The sequence below is a fragment of the Pteropus medius genome, unplaced genomic scaffold, assembly GCF_902729225.1.
Source record: "Pteropus medius unplaced genomic scaffold, Ma_sr-lr_union100, whole genome shotgun sequence".
In the NCBI taxonomy this organism is placed as follows: domain Eukaryota; kingdom Metazoa; phylum Chordata; class Mammalia; order Chiroptera; family Pteropodidae; genus Pteropus; species Pteropus medius.
In genome coordinates this window covers 371,160-387,021 of record NW_024347852.1, presented here as the reverse complement: position 1 = coordinate 387,021, position 15,862 = coordinate 371,160, and the positions used below count along the sequence as shown (strand labels likewise).

Below are 15,862 nucleotides of genomic sequence, written 5' to 3'. Positions count from 1 at the left end.
GGCTGGGGCCTGATGGGCCATCAGTTAGGGAATGGTACCCGGGGATCTGGTGTGGGGCCTGGGGGATGTGGGGCCCCGGAGCGGGAGGAGCGGGTCAGTGTGGAGATGCTGAGCTTGGGGTAAAGGTGGTGAACGGGACGGGCCTTGTGGAGTGCAGGAGGTGGGTGAGTGAACAAATGTGGGACTCGGGAGACACATCTGGGGAAGAGCGTTTGTGTACTCTGGGGAGAAGATGCCAGAACGGAGCCTGTTGACAGGACATCGGGGGCGGGGGGGCACCTGGAGTCTGAGCTTCCGGAACAGGCATCCCAGCATGAAGCCGGAGGTCACCACATGTGCAGAGGGAAGCATGAGAAGAGGGTGGGGACACCAGCTGAAGATTTTGAGGGACAGGCAGAGGACTTGGGGCCCTTAGGGACATTGGGGCTCTAGGAGAGGCAGAGAGAAACGGGAAGACACGGACAGAGGCCAGCTAGGAGGGACCGGTGAGGGCACCGTATGACCCCAGAGACCACCCACAGTTCAGCAGTGATGGGCACAAAGGGAATGAGAACAGAGGGCGCATCACGCCTCACCCAGCGAGAGAAGGTTCTGGTAGGTCTCCAGCATCACATCCCGATACAGCTCCCTCTGGCCGGGCCCCAGCCGGCCCCACTCCTCCAGGGTGAAGTCCACGGCCACGTCCTTGAAGGTCACTGATTCCTGAAAGGGCCAGCATTACACAGTCTGGGGCGGGGGAGGTCATGAGGCAAGAGCCTACGACATGCGCCCTGGGCTGGGACGTTCTGGCTCGGCAGGTCCGGGAAGGCTGAATCAAACTGGCCCACGGGCATGTAAAAGGCCTAGGGCAGGCCGTAAGCGAGCACGAGCCCGCAGGCACCCCATTAGAGAGTCAAACGAGGGCCCGTCACACGACTCTTTACTGCCATCTGTTGGAAAATTGTTATAATGTGCCAATTATTTTGGTATATGACAGTTTGCTGCCATCTGCGTGAAAGCTGTCATACTAAATACACCAGTACATGAGGCATAAGATGCAAATCATGCCACCGAGATGAGGCGCCCCTGTGCAGTGCGTAACCTACACGTCTGTATGTGGCAGTCCTAAGAAACACTTTTAAAAGAACGATCAGCCATTGCGCGTCGAGAGCTTCATGTTCCTGAGTTGTACTTCATCCCAGACACCAACTCTGATTCCAAACCCCGTTCCTTATTCCAAGGATGAAACTCAGGGGAGAAACAAAACAAACCGCTGCCCATTTCACCTGCTAACCAAAAGGCCGCTGGACGTTCGATGATTTTCAGATTGTATCCTAACGTCCCAGCTCAGAGCATTCTGCCCCTCCCTCACACCTCCCAGCCCCACAGTTCCCATCAGAGACCCCCTCTCTCCCAGTACTGGGAGGGGCAGAAGATTTTCAGGCAACAGGTGGAGATGGGGACAGCCCTCTGGGGTCCACAAGGTCATATCTGGGAAGAGGGAGCGCAGGCTCACCTGGTCCTCAGCTGTCCCGGTCCTGGTGGCCATTGCTGGGTCCCCGGCATGCACCTGCAGGAGAAAGAACCAGGTCTGATTCTGCAGGGCTGGAGGAGACTGGAGCAGAGAACTGGGGTCAGTTCTGGCCTAGACAGACAGAATTTCCCAAAGAAGCCTTGTGACAGAGGACCCTGGTCTCCTACGACCGGGAGCAAAGGCTCAGGACAGGCTGCCTCAGGTCCCCATTCTGTACCAACCACGTTGCACCCACACATCAGCCCTCAGAGAAGGAACTAGTTATCCTCAGACGAGGAAATTAAGGCACAAGAGGTCAAGGCCCTTGCTCAAGGTCAGAGAGATGTCAAGTGCCAGAGCAGGATTCGAACCCAGAAGTCACCACAGACCCAACCCCTCTTTTTTTTTTCTGTTATAATTTTTTTTATTGTACTAATATACATATAACATAAAAGACACCATTTTAACCATTTTGAAGAGTATGATTCGGTGGCATTTATGATACTCACGATGTTGTACAACCTCTGCTACGACCTAGTTCCAAAACATTTTCATCATCACTCTACAAGAAAACCCTCTACTGCGAACCAGTCACCCCCAAATGTCCCCGTTCCCCCTTGCCCCACACCAGTCCCTGATAACCACTCATCTTTCTGTCTCAAAGGATTTGCCTATTCTGGACATTTCGTATACATAGAATTATACGATATGTGGCCTTTCTTGTCTGGCTTCTTTTACTTAACATAACATGTTCAAGGTTCATCCATGTTATAGCACATCTCAGTGCTTCATCCCTTTTTAGGGCTGAATAATATTCCACTGCATGGATGGGCCATGTTTTGCGGAGCTCCTGCAAAAATCCTGTTTAAGGATCCTGGGCTCCTTAACATGTTTAAAGAAAGGTTTCATCTGCTGAAATAAAGTTTCAGAATCCCCGCCAAATAGAAGTTGGTGTTCAGACTGTGGTCACCCCGATTCGTTCATCAGACACACTCCGGGCCCCAGGTGAGTGACAGGCTCCATTCGGGGCTCTGAGGACAGAGTCCAGTGAGATGAACCTCTACCCTCTGCCTGGTGGGGGAGACAGTCCTGGACATAAACCAGGTGGGGGGCCGAATAGTGGACCCAAAAGATATGTCTGGGGTGAACGGCAATGTGATTGAGTTAAGCATCCTTAGATGGGAAGATTATCTTGGATTATCTGGGTGGGCCCTAGGCCTCCGGCTTGGAAGCTGGAGGATGGAGCCACACCCGGGGGGATGGGAGCTGCTCTCAGAGGCTGGAAAAGGCGAGGCAACACATTCTCCACTGGAGCCTCTGGAGCGACCTTGTTTTTAGAAAAAAACACAAAGACTCTTGGGGAAGGGAGGCGTGCAGAGACCCAGAGAGAGGTGGACAGCGACACACAGAGAGAGGGGCAGAGACATAATGGGGTCGGCGTAACGGTTGGAGATTAGAGAGAAGAGATAAGTCACAGAGAGAGGGGAAGAGATGCTGAGGATAAGGATAGAGACTGTGCAGCGTACCCGCTGGGGGGTCAGGGTCAGACATTCCTGGCTGTGACCCCTGGTGGGCCACTTATTAGTATTGTGACTGGGGAGAAGCTGCGCAGTCTTCCCAAGCCTGTTTCTTCCCCTGCGAAGTGAGGAAAGGTACATTCTCTCTCATAGGGGATCCTTGGCCGGACTCCTGGCAGACGGCGGGCGCCCCATTCCCGCGCGCTGAGATCGCCCCAGTCGCGCAGATGGCGGGGGGTGGATTTGAGGCCGCCTGGCTAGTGACGGGATGGGGCGGGGCGCCGCCCAAAGCGCCGTGCCCCCTCCCACCCAGGCACGACTTGGACCCGCCCCCTGAGCGTCCGCATTCCCGCCCGGCCCGGCCCGGCCCGCGCCCACCAGCTCCCCCGAGTGTCGGCCACGTCGGGTCTCACCTGCGCGCCCCCGCGGGTTGCACACCGCCGCCAGGCCTTCCCACCCTCCCGCGGGCCACGGAATGCGCCTGCGCCGTCGCTGTCTCGGAACTATGAAGTCCTGGTACTTTAAACGCAGCTTCGCAGCTGGACTACATTTCCCAGAAACCATTGCGGCTCACGCTCCTCCCGGCCTAAGGCCTCCGAGGCCTGGGAATGCTGGGAAATGGAGTCTGGGACTTGGATGTGGGGCGGGAGAATGCATACTATAATACACAGCTGCTTTGCATCTGGAGGCAACATGGCATTTGGGAAATGTCTGGCAGTATTGGCACCGCGAATATTCCTATTTTAGCCAGAGTCTTTTAACTGCCCTCCACAGGAAGACTATGATCTCATAGTCTTTTTTCAGCCATGGAATCCAAATTTCTCCTACCAACTTTTACGTCTTCGGGACACATAAAAGTTGGCCCCATCTAAATTGATGGTGAATACATACCGCCTCTGTCATGTAATTACTCCAGATTTACCTACGCATCCTCCTTTCTGTATGCCTCACTTTCCCCTCTTACCTCTTAAAGGCCAGTGTGGTAGAGGAAATAGACCTTTATAGTGGGATCAGGGAGATGTATGTCCAGGAACGCGAGGAAGAGTCGATATTACGCGATTATGTAATTCGCCTATTAATATATCTACATAATACAATCATATCTATGGTAATGAAAAGAGTTTTGAGAACGTTCAGTAATCAGCCATTTCTGGATAACTTATTAAGAATAAGGCCCATACTGAACGGTAATGACAACAAGCTTAAGGAGTTGCTGGTCTCCCCTTGTTTTGAATTATACACATATAATCAAAACCCACGATTAGGCTTAACGATAAAACACCAAAAGAGCCTCCCTTAAAGTCGGAAACAAAACGAAATGCCCACAATTACCACTATGCGGAGAACTAGCAACGTAATTAGAGAAGAGAAGCGAAAGACATCATGGCAACAGAGAAGCCCAGGTTTTCATCCTTTTTCGAAGATGACTGCTACCTTGGAAATCAGAAAATCGACTGAAAAGCCAAGAGAAAGAATAAGATAATTCGGTAATATGACCGAGTCCTAAATTAGTCAGTAAAACTCAGTAGGTACAGCACAGGGAATATAGTCAATAATATTGCAGTAATTATAGATGGTGTCAGACTTACCGGGGGGAATGTGTAATCGCGATGCTGGACACCCGAAACTAATGTGATGTTGTATGTCAACTATTGAAATTATTATTGAAGAATAAAATTTAAATTAAAAAATAGGTTTTTTTCCTTCTCAAACAAGAATGATAAGGAATCTAATTTTTATAAAGGTTATTTGGATTTTAGTTCAGATTTGCCTAATAGCTTTTAATCTTCTGGTGGGCTGGGGCAGTCTCTTCCATTCTCGGCACCTCGGTTTTCTTCTCTGTGATCCCACGCTGGAGCACTGTGTGACACAGACCGGATCGCTCTTCTCCAAATCCTTTTCTGTATTTCTTGTGCACTCGGCCGAACTACATTTCCCAGCCTCACCAGCAACTTGGGGTAACACGTGACCATGTTCTGGCTAATAAAATGTGAGCGGGAATGACATGCATGCCTGTGCCCATACTCGGCCCTTTAAAACCTCCCACTTGTCACTTTCCACACCCAGGAAGTCATATGTTACAGATGGAAGGAGCCTAGGTCCCTGAATTGTTATAAAGGGCAGTACATCCTGTCCTTGAAATGTTCTCGAGCCCTGAAATGATTATGACCACCACATGAAAACATGGGGAGATGCTCACCAATCAACATTAAAAGAACAAAAATAACAAAGTTATATAGCTTTCATGTTTATAAAGATGTAAAATATAGGTACGCACATGAGTAAAAGCTAGATGAACCACTGTCAAAACGAAATCGAAGTACTCCCGCATCCCCTCCTGCGTGCCAGTCACAAAGACAAACCTATATCCTTGTCTCCTCTAGGCTTGCGTATTCTCTGTTCCCTCTGCTTGGAACAGCCCACCCCTCTCTCTCACTCTCTGCCTTCATCGGTCACATTCTTGTCTTTTACTCCACTAGTTCTTAGCTTTCGAGTTACAGCCAAGGTGACACCTCCTCCCCATGCCCTCCCTGATTGCCAAGCTGGGTGGAGCCGCTCCTCTTGAACTCATACAAGGCCCTGGGTGATCACCATCAGGCTAACATATCACACGGGATCCTAACTGCCTGTAACCATGTCTTTATCAGGTACCCTAATCTTAGCAATAGCGACTGGTCCAAGGGGTGGGCCCACGACCCAAGCAGGACCAATCAGGACCCTTCCCTGGGGCTGCCGGATGAACCTAGTTGCAACTGTGCTACTTGCTTCAGCCAATGAAATGCAGATGAAAGCGACACATGTCGCTGAGCTCATTTAACTTGCATGATCACCCTATGAAGAAGGCATTACTCCCGCATTTTACAAACGTGTATACCGAGAGGGGGGATTTGTGTAACCCATCCAAGAGCCACAGCTAGGCATTGTGCATTGCTCTCAGGAAATTCTCAGAAGTTAAGGGAGTGACTGGGCCCGCAGCGTGAAGACATTTTAAAAACCAAAACAACACTGCTACCCAAGCAACAAGCATTTCGGAGCCACCAGCTTGTGATCCCCAAGCTTGAGCCTTTCCTGGAGGGGGCTCCTGTGTGACTACCGGTTTGAGCGAGCGTGAAGTCCAGCCTTTGACGTGCTTCGCCCCTCGCCGGCGCGCAGATAAAGGTGACAGCACGCGCGCCAGAGCAACGTCGCCAAGGCGACCAGCATCTGTCGCCTCCAGGGAAGTGCGCCTGCGCGGTGGACGGAGGTGGTGGGCAGTGAACAGTAGCCAGCCCCTGCTCCACCTCTTGAAAAAAATCTCTCCATTCAAAGCGCGCTCTACTGCGCAGGTAACGAAAACTGGTATCTATGGCAACGGACTCTTGCAGCAGGCAGGTTTCTGGGAAATGTAGTTAAGTAGTCCCGTGAGATCCAGCGACACTTAGAACTCTCTTTGCTAATATCTAATATATATATAAGCAGCACCCAGATATTTCCCCGTCATCTCACAATGGTAGCAAGACGTGTCTTGATTGGTCTGCAGTATTGGAAAAAATTAGTTGCCCAGACTACTTTAATGGAGAGATTTCACAGAAAAAAAAAAAAATCTGAATTTCTGGATTCTCTTGAAAAATTCTGAAGATCTGAAAAGACGGGGGTTGTCATTTCACCACGACCGCAATAGGACAGAGCTGCGTGTTCTCTACCCTCTGTGACTGGGACCTGCAGCCCTCCGTTTCTCTACCTGGACTCCAGATACGTAAGGTTTCAATCTCAGACCCTGGGAAAAAACCACCCGAAGCTCCTTTCCCTGGCATTTAAAGTGTGCGGATCAATATCGTCTTTACAGGCTCCCCACCCCTCACCCCCCAACACTACTACCCTCACTTACTCATCAAATATTCACTGAATGTCTGCTCAGGGCCAAGCGCCGTGCTAGGCACTGAATCTTCAGCTCAAACCCGCCTTCCTCCCTCCCACCAAACATCCGCATGATCCACATCCTGAATGAGATAGCAGTGGTTGTGCTAGCCGGTTCAGAAACGGAAAGACACCACGTCATCCAAATCCACTTGCTCCCTACACTGGGCGAGCGAGTAGCAAGAGTTCAGAGAGCAAAATGAATCCGAATCCACTCGGGAACGCAGGCAGTGAAAATGTCGGAGTTCGGAGAGGGACATCTGCATTCTCCGCACCGACCGCTGCTCTTCCTCTGTCTGACTGTTCTTGACCATCCCACTATGGTGTCACCTCCTTTAGGATGCATCCCCGCCCACAGTAGGAATCGTTGTCCCTTCAAGCCTTCAATGTCCATCCCTCTTGATGGGTCAGATCGCTTCTACTTTGAATCGGGGCAACTGGTGTCTACAGATGGGTGAGACCTGGGCCCCATCCCTCGAGGAGCGCCCAGTTGGGTGTCCGGAGCTGGACGCCAATTGCGGGGGAGGGTCCTCCAGAAACTGACGTAGACATTGAAGAATTTGTCAAAGACTTTATTAAACTTTTCTTTTCTTTTCCCCTTATGAACCCCCACACCAACGCCTTACTGCAGCAAGAGTTTCCGGTTTTGTCGGTATGTAATAGCCCTGGTCAGAGAGAAAAGGCCTGGACGTTAGAAAGAGAACTGGAGGCCCTTGCAGATCTACAGACCCCGCCCTCCCGCAAAAAAAACAAACAAACAAACAAACAAAAAAAACAACCTTCCCTCCAATCATTCGGCTTAGCCAGTGACATCATCGGTCTCTGGGCAGATTTCCAGTGTTCTCAGCCAATCAGGGTTGGCACATGAGGAGAAAGGCATGAAAAATTGGGACTGGGGGTGAGAGTAAAATGTGGAAACACAAAGAGTGGAAAAAGCCAAGAGGTACGATGCGAGACCCAGACACAGGCAGCGAGGCTCAAAGAGAAGGGAAAAGACAGAAAGTGAGAGAAAAGGAAAGAACAGGTGCTCGCCGAACCGTGTTCCCCAAAAGACACATCCAGGTCCTCATTCTCGGTCCCTGTGAATGTGACCTCATTTGGAAATAGTGTCTTTGGAGATATAATTAAGTTAAGGTAAGAGGGGATCATTCTGGATTTGGGCTGGACCCCTCATCCGATGGCTGGCGTCCTTATAAGAGGAGAGAAAGGGAGATTTGAGACAGAGGCAAAAGGCACATGAAGACTGGAGGGAAGTCACACGCCAAGGAACGGACGGCAAGGCTGCAGCAGCCACCCGAAGGAAGGAGGCAGGGATGGAACCGATTCTCTCAGAACCTCCAGGAGGAACCAACCCCACCGACCCCTTGATTGTGGACTTCTGGCCTCCAGAACCCTGAGGACGAATTTCTGTTGCCTTAAGCCACCCAGTGTGTGGTCATTTGTTACAGCGGCAACAGGAAACTCACACACAGGGAGGCGGTGGCCAGAGAGCAGGGAGGGAGCTCTGTGACAGAGACAGGGGGGCGAGAGGGGACTTGGGCAAGAGGATGAGAGAGAAACGGAACTCAAGACAGAAAAGGGACCCCCGGGGATGGAAGAGGGGAAGACAGGGAGACGGGTTCAAACACCGGGAGAGAGGGACTGGGAAGGGAGGTGGCGTCAGCGGGAGAGATTTAAAGCAGCAGCGAGGGGCTGACAACAGGGAGAAAGCCTGCAGGGCTCATGGGCTGGGAGTTAGAAACAGACCCAGAGAGAGGAAGAGACTTTCAGAGACAGAGGCAGAGAGACTGAGACACACAGATTCAACCTGGGGGGCAGGGGAAGGAGGAGGAGCGGGTGGCGGAGCTGGGAGTGGGGCAAAGGAGGGGAGGAGAAAGCCCGGTGGAGAGGCAGAGAGACAGGGTAGAGACTGCATTGGGGGGCAGGCAGACAGAGGCAGGAGCAGTGTTGGGGGGGGGAGGGTGATTTATGAGGGCATTGGCACTGTGGGCTCCGTGCTTGGGGCTCACGGAAATGTTTTCATTTAAAAAATCTTGAGAAGTAGAAGAAAATAAGTTAGTAGAACAGTGACGATGACGACGATGATGAATAAGAATATATAATAATGACTCCAGCTTGGAATATGTCTGTCTTCAAATCGGCACATTCACGAAATTTAATTTTTAGTATTATTTTTATGGAGGAGGAGACCCACGAAGGCAAAAGAGCTGAGGATCCAGGAAGACATAATGTGGTCCAGGGGGGTTGGGGGAAGAGGAGACGAGAGAGAGAGAGAGAGAGGAGAGAGAGAGAGAGAGAGAGAGAGAGAGAGAGAGAGAGAGAGAGAGAAGAAATGTAGAGAGGGGAGGAGAGCCAGAGAAAAAGAGACAGAGACAGAGACAGAGACATAGAGTGACTAGGAAGGAGATTCCGAAATAACACAGTGACCAGCCCAGGGCAGTGCCACTATTGAGGGGCTCAGTGGGGTCACCCGGGGGCCTCGGGAGGGGAAGGGATGACTCACGAAGCCACGATGACCCCCAAGGCGAGGAGAGCCAGAAATATGGAGATGATGATGCCAGGCAGGGCCCGGCTCAGCGGGCTGTCACTCATTTTCTCATACCGCAGGGCTACGCGGGGCTGCCTGTCAACTGGGGGTGGGGTGGGGTTAGGGGGCGGACAGCCCCGACCTCCGAGTCACCACCCTTCCTTGGCTTCATGCACCCACTGCTGACTCAGCACCCCGGCTCCTCCCCATCCCGCTCCTGGCCCTCGCCCTCTCCTGGGGTCTGACTCCCCATCTCTTCCTCCAATTCTGTGTCCCGGATGCTCTTCTAGTCACTTAGGATCCTGCCCTGAACCCCTGAACCCCTGAACCCCGCGGGGAAACATCCCTGCCCTCCCCCAAGCCAACAGCACGACAGCCAGGGCCCCTAAGGAAGCAAATAGATAATTCCGCTCTCTTTAGTGTCATGGGGGGAGGAGGGGGAATGATACGAAAAACACTTCCAGGTTTAAAATAAGAGAAAAAAACCCTAACAATTGAATAATGTCAGAAGTCTTCTCATTGGATCTTGATTTGAATGAATCAGCCGTGACAGGTATTCTGGGGACAATTAGGGAAGTTGGAAAAGGGACTCGGAATTCTTTGATATTGAGGAACTGTTGTCAGGTTCGCTGGGTGTGGGGATGGCATTGTGGTCATGTAGAAAATGTCCTTATTTTTAGAGGCACGCGCTACGAAAGGGTGTAATCTCCCGGTGCCTGATTTCTTTTAAAATACCGCAGCGATAAATAGGTAAAGCAGAAGCAGAGGAAACGTTCGTCGTCAGGATGATTCGATAGAAAGAGCCACTTTAGAGGATGTCCCTGGGGAGTCGTCTCCGAGGAGGCAAATCTTGAGACTGGAGGCAAGGAGGTGCCACGGAGAGAGGGGACAGCATGTGAAAAGGGCCAGCGTGACTATTCAGTCCTGACGTATATATGGGCGTTCGTTGTACTGTCTTGTCTGCTCTAAGGATAGGTATTTTTAAAATCTCGAATAGGATGCGGTTCCATAGTGCAGCGGTCAGCACGTCTGCTTTACACGCAGAAGGTCCCGGGTTCGCACCCCAGTGGAGCCACGGTCCATGGTCTACAGCCACGGCACCCTGAACGTGCCTAATCCCATCGGATCTCGGAAGCTAAGCAGGGGCAGGCCTGGTTAGTACTTGGATGGGAGACCACCTAGGAAGACCAGGTGCTGTAGGCGTAAAAAAAATCTCGAATGGCAGAATGAGTGAATTCAGCACATCCTTCCAGACCTCCCACATATGGTAGCAGCTAAAAAGAAAACCTTTTTCTAGCACCTGCCATTCCGGCATTATAGGCCTTGTAAAGATACAGGGGTTTTCCTATACCACAGCCCGGATGTGGAAGCAACTTCTGGGCCACGCTGGAAGCAAATGTTCAGGGCAGGATTCGAGGCTGCGTGTGGGGGACCTCAAAGCCCACACCCACTGGGACACGGCCGTCTTCACCTCTCATGCACCTGCCCCGCCTCCGTCTTCCCGCACCCCGAGAGCTTACCGAAACAGTACTTTTTCTTGATACAGTTCGGACTGATCTTCAGGCAATGTAAACAGTCCAAGACCTCTTCTTTTAGCAAGTCTGGACCAGGGGAAAGGGTGGACTGAGATGAGGGCAGCTATCAGAGGGCTGGGAAGGAGCGGGAAGGCAGGAGGGGACAGCGGAGGTGGAGTCCCTTGGCCCTCGGGAATCTGGAGGTCCCGTGTGCAGGGCCAGCTGAGCAGAACTCACTGACAGCTCATAGTGAAAATAACTGTTACATAATATCGAGGAGTCAATTGAGTTGCAGCTGTCCAATTCGTAAACCTTCGACTAATTAAAATTAAACACATCTATTTATGAAATGTCAACAAACATTTTGCACATAGACTGGCTGGCCGCTCACTCATCTGTCCCCTCCTCTTCCTGCCACACAGGAAGACTGCGTTTCCCGGGACCTTTGGCGGTAGGGTGCGACCACGTGACAGCGTTCCGGCCAACGGGAAGTGGGCAGAGGGACGTGGCAAATGTCCTTGTAGGGTTCCCTATTCTCTTTCCTTTCTGAAGCTCGCTTAGACGCTGCAATGTGGGTGCAACCTGGACCACTTGGAAAATGCTCAGCTATTCGTGGATTGTGGGTGGGAGAGAAAGAAACCTTTTTGTTGTTGTTGTTAAGCCGCTGAGAACGTGGGGTTTGCTTCTAGGACGTAGGCTCTCCTATCCTGACTGACCTCCCTCCCAAGTACCTTTTTGCAAGGTTGCAACTACTTTCCTAAGCCCGCGAAAATCGAGTATCCCTAGGTGCTATGGCTTTGGAGCGGGGAGCCGCCAGATGGAGTAGGTGTAATAGTAGGGCTTGTTTTGGGGGAGACGGGGATTAGAGGTATAGGGAGGGTAGAGAAGGGAGGGAGAGACCATGAATCCAGAACTCACGGCAGCTTTTGGGATCACAGGCTGCAAGAGAAAAGAGCCGAGGTGAGCTAAGTTGGGACGGCAGCTTGAGCAGTTAATGGGGAAGGGACCGGGACAGAAGGGAATGTGGGGGAGGGGCAGAGAAACCATGGGTGGTGGGGTGAGGGGAGGGGGGAGGGAGCTTGAGAGAAAAGGTGAGAAGCGGACGGAGTGATGAAGGCGGCGGAGAGGGCTTGGTGGAGAGAGATGCCGCACCTTTTAATTCGTAGGATCTTAAAACTTTCTTGAGTTCTTGGATTGCATTCTCCCTAAGACTCACCAGCTCTTCCAGCAGGGGCCAGTCTGAGGAAAGAAAGATCCTTGCGGGCTGGGAGGCTCCCAGCCCTCCGTTCCGCAGCTCCAAAGAGAAAGGATGCGGAAACTCCTTTCCGTTCGCGAGGAGTAAGCAAGACCTGGTATTACTCGGGGAACCGCTGGGCGAATCGGTGGCCTCAGGGGTCCTGCATCTAGCGTCCGATCCACAGCGGGGGGCCCCCGGTCGCACCGCCCTCCCTCGCCCTCAGTTTCCTCATCCGGTTAGTAGTAGAAGGCTGGACTCGATCGCTTCTCCTCTCTTCTAGTTTTTGACACTCCCTCCTTCATGAGGGCTCTACTCATTCTCGAGACCCGCGCTGTCCGATGTGGCAGCCCCCAGCCACACACGGCTACCGAGTGCTCAGAACGGGACTCCAGCTCAGGGCCCTCCCACGTGACCGAGGTTAGAAGCCGAAGGTCCTGACCTTGGCCCAGACCAGAAGATGCTATGTGATCTACCCCTCCACCCTCTTACCTCTAGGACCTCATCTTCCACATCTCTCCAACCCGGCCCTCGAGTCTGCGAATATGCCAAACATAGTCCTGTCCACCGGGGGTCCTTTCTTTCTGCCTGCAGCCCTCGACCCCACACCCCTCATGGCTGATTCCCCTCTCTTTCCGTCTTTCCTCACCCGCTGACTTCTGGGTGTCATCTTCCCTGGTCGCCCTGCTTTAAACTGCGACCCCATCTCTACTCCCGGCGCTGCCTGTCCACGGGTCTCCGCTTTATTACTTTCCTCCATCATATTTGTCTCCTTTTGACTTATTACATCGTGTAGTAAAGGGTTAACGCAGCAGGCCTGGGTTGTCCAAATCCTGCACATTCCAAGAACAGGTTTGGCTCTGGCCCGGCTCCGCCCCTCAGACCTTGGAATGTCCCTCCTGTGACAGTGTCCTTCCTTACTTGAGGACCTTGGGCCACATCAGTCTATACTTAACGGCCAGATTCATGGTAAGGCCTCAGGCCACGTGACCGCTGGAGGGGCTTGGAGACTGAGCGACAAACGTCAGCCACTTGGGTTCTCCAGGCGGATGTGACCAATCCCTGATAATGTAATAATGGTCGGTAAAGTGGTTGGTCCAGGCTCTTTGAAACTGTCACTGTCATAAAAATGACAGATCAAGGATCGAAAGAACACTAGACTGTCCTTTCTCGTCCTTAGATCACCCACTGGAGAATGTAGTGTCTAAGCTAGGGTTGAAGTGTCACTAACTCTCAAATCACACACACACACACACACACACGCATTTCTCATATCTTTTTAAAAACTGCTGAGCTGGTCCACAGTGTCCTACACCCTGCTCCATCCCTCGAGGTGGGACAAGGCTTCTGGGGCTTATACCTCTCCCCACATCCCCCAAGACCACAGAGTCCTCTACTACGCTCTGCTGGGACTGTCATGAGGACCTCGCAAATCTCCATCGACTGACGGAAAGGCCCTCCGGGGTCGCAGAGACAGGCCCGCGGGCTGGGGGTTGGGGATTCGCTCTCCGGGATGTCCCGGGTTCAAGTCCTCAGCTCCGGTGCTTCCCAGCTGTGTGCCCCTGGGCCTGTCTGAGCTTCGGTCCTCTGCAGAGGGCGCCGCCCACGGAGATGGCTGTCCAGACTTTTCTAAGCAAAGCACTCAGAGCCCTGCCGGAAGTGCAGTAAAGGCTGTACCCCGCGTTTGCCTTCGTTTTCAAATCAGGAGGAGGCGCGGTGGTGGCAAGGGACGAAGGGGAGGGGGCTGGGACACGTCTTTCCCTTTCGGCTCCTACCTCTCAGGGCATTACTCTTTAAGATGTTCACTTGATTCTTGATAAGGGACGCCACATGGTCCAGGGGATCGACTTCTGGGGACGAGAGGGGAGGAAATTCCGCTGGGTCCCTCAGAGAACCAAGTTACCCCTCCCCCATCTTCCTCCAGGTCAGGTCCCTCCCTCCCCCCCTCTCTGGGGCCGCTGGTCCCCCTCAAAGTGTCCCCGACTCCAGCGTCCGGCTCGGACCCCGCGGGTGCCAGGCACCGTCCCCTCCCCGCCGCTCACCCGCTTTCCCCACGAACGCGTTCAGCGCGTAGTCCCGGAAGAAAGGCCCCTGCATGCCCCGCAGCAGGGCCTGCGCGCGGGTCCGCAGCTGCTCCACGTGGAAGCGGCTGGGGACGATGGCGACGCGCAGCTGGCTCAGCGCCTCCTGCACCGAGCGGTCGCACTGCAGGCAGCCCCAGCCTCCGGGGGCGCTCAGGCCCGCGAGCAGCAGGAGGGCCAAGGCCGGAGGCATGGCAGGGCCTTTGTGGCGTCACAGACCGATCCCGGCCACCTTCTCCCCGCCCCGCCCCCCGTCCCCCGTCCCCCGTCCCCCAGGTAACGAGTCACCGCTCGCCTCATTTACATGCGTTTGTTCAAGGAAGTCAGTGGAGCACCCCACGACGTGCAGCGCGCTGGAGAGAGTCCCAGTGTCCCTCGACTAAGCAACGGTTTAAACCAAAGGTGGTAGAGCCACGCGATGGGACATTATTATTCGGTCTCGAAAAGGAAGGAAATTCTGACACGTGCTGCGAAGCGGATGAAACTCGAGGTCGTTATGCTAAGTGAAGAAGAGACAAATTGCTTGATTCCACTCATATGAGACCTTTAGATTACCTAGAACTGTGAGAGTCACACTAAAGATATATAACATCCGTTTGGTGGCTTCGGCCACGCTCAGATTTTCCCAAATGCCTCCCATCTCGTCTCGATTCAATATCGCCTCCTCCAAGGAGGAGGAAAAGGAAAGTCACCACAGACAACGCCCAGACGGATGGGCGTGGCCGCGTTTCCCATAACTTGACTTAGCCACACCGAAATGTGAATTTCACACGATTCCCACATGTCATAAAATATTCTTCGCTTGAGTTTCTCAACCATTTAGAAATGTACATTTCATTCTTAGCTCGGGGGGGTGGGGCTATAGTCTGCCATTAACTCGACTCATTATCCTGTTGGTTTCTGTCATGGCACTAATTACAATTTATAATTTTGGGGGTCTTTCTCTCATATCATCTAATAAACCCCTTGAGTCCAGGAACCATATGTGTTTCGTTCACCATTATGTCCCCAACCCCTAGGAAGCGACCTGGCATAGGACAGGTGTTCAATCAATACTTGCCGAATAATAATAAAAAAAAGTCAATTTCCCTTCCTGAGCCTCAGTTTCCTCTTCTGTAAGTGGAGATAGTATATACCTAGTTTATCTCGAGGCTGAGACGGTGTCAGCCCACGTCCGCATGATCCAGTGTGTCAGCCCCTGGTCGCACGTGGCTACTGAGCACTCGAAATGTGGTGTGACCGAGAAACGGAACTTTATTTTTATTTAATTGTAATTAATTTAAATGTAGATTAAAAAAAAAAAAACCACAGATCCTAGGTTCAGTTATTGGGAAACCTTTAAACATGTTTGGAACAACTCGAGTGTGTGAATTTACTCCAACTGTAAACGTTATAAAATCTAAGTAGAGGTCACATATTTTAAATAAAAATTGAGTGTCCAAATTCACATGTGCTGCCTGACAACATTTTGAAGGCTCAGCACAAAAAAAAAAGGGAAATATGTCAGTAATTTTTATGTTGGTCGTATGTTGAAAGAATAATATTTTGGTTATATTGAGTTAACAAAATATATTATAATTAAGGTCGCCTGTTTCTTTTT

General features: G+C 52.0%; 2 protein-coding genes, 1 long non-coding RNA gene and 1 pseudogene across 10 annotated transcripts in view; 2 read left to right on the top strand and 2 right to left on the bottom strand.

Annotated features, from left to right (window-relative positions):
• LOC120615518 (zinc finger protein 883-like) overlaps positions 1-3,519 on the bottom strand; it is a 10,510-nt gene extending 6,991 nt beyond the window's left edge. Inside the window, exons 1-3 of one of the 4 annotated variants that reach the window (XM_039878596.1) lie at positions 3,423-3,519; positions 1,496-1,549; positions 576-702 (exon numbers count right to left, since the gene is read on the bottom strand). In XM_039878596.1, coding sequence (XP_039734530.1) covers positions 576-702; positions 1,496-1,528 — 160 coding nt within the window. In that variant the 5' untranslated portion in view covers positions 1,529-1,549; positions 3,423-3,519. Of the gene's footprint in view, positions 1-575; positions 706-1,495; positions 1,550-3,127; positions 3,234-3,422 lie in introns of those variants that run through there. The other 3 variants (XM_039878595.1, XM_039878594.1, XM_039878597.1) reach the window with 3 other exon arrangements.
• Positions 3,520-4,238: 719 nt separating this feature from the next.
• IZUMO2 (IZUMO family member 2) lies at positions 4,239-14,483 on the bottom strand. 4 transcript variants are annotated; one of them, XM_039878586.1, is made up of 7 exons: positions 14,224-14,483; positions 13,957-14,031; positions 12,100-12,186; positions 11,866-11,886; positions 10,954-11,034; positions 9,410-9,536; positions 7,458-7,571 (listed from the first exon to the last, which is right to left on the bottom strand). In XM_039878586.1, the coding sequence occupies exons 1-7, from the start codon at positions 14,453-14,455 to the stop codon at positions 7,529-7,531; spliced, it is 666 nt and encodes a 221-aa protein (XP_039734520.1). In that variant the 5' UTR covers positions 14,456-14,483; the 3' UTR covers positions 7,458-7,528. The 4 variants fall into 4 exon arrangements, with proteins under 4 accessions (XP_039734518.1, XP_039734519.1, XP_039734520.1 ...); XM_039878584.1 differs by lacking the exon at positions 9,410-9,536 and having other exon boundaries at positions 4,239-7,571; XM_039878587.1 differs by lacking the exon at positions 11,866-11,886.
• LOC120615584 (uncharacterized) lies at positions 10,518-10,636 on the top strand (annotated as a pseudogene).
• On the top strand, positions 11,272-15,109 carry LOC120615516 (uncharacterized). 2 transcript variants are annotated; one of them, XR_005656297.1, is made up of 3 exons: positions 11,272-11,907; positions 12,176-12,419; positions 14,586-15,109. It is a non-coding gene; the product is annotated as an uncharacterized LOC120615516 (long non-coding RNA). The 2 variants fall into 2 exon arrangements; XR_005656296.1 differs by having other exon boundaries at positions 14,582-15,109.
• Positions 15,110-15,862: the final 753 nt, after the last annotated feature.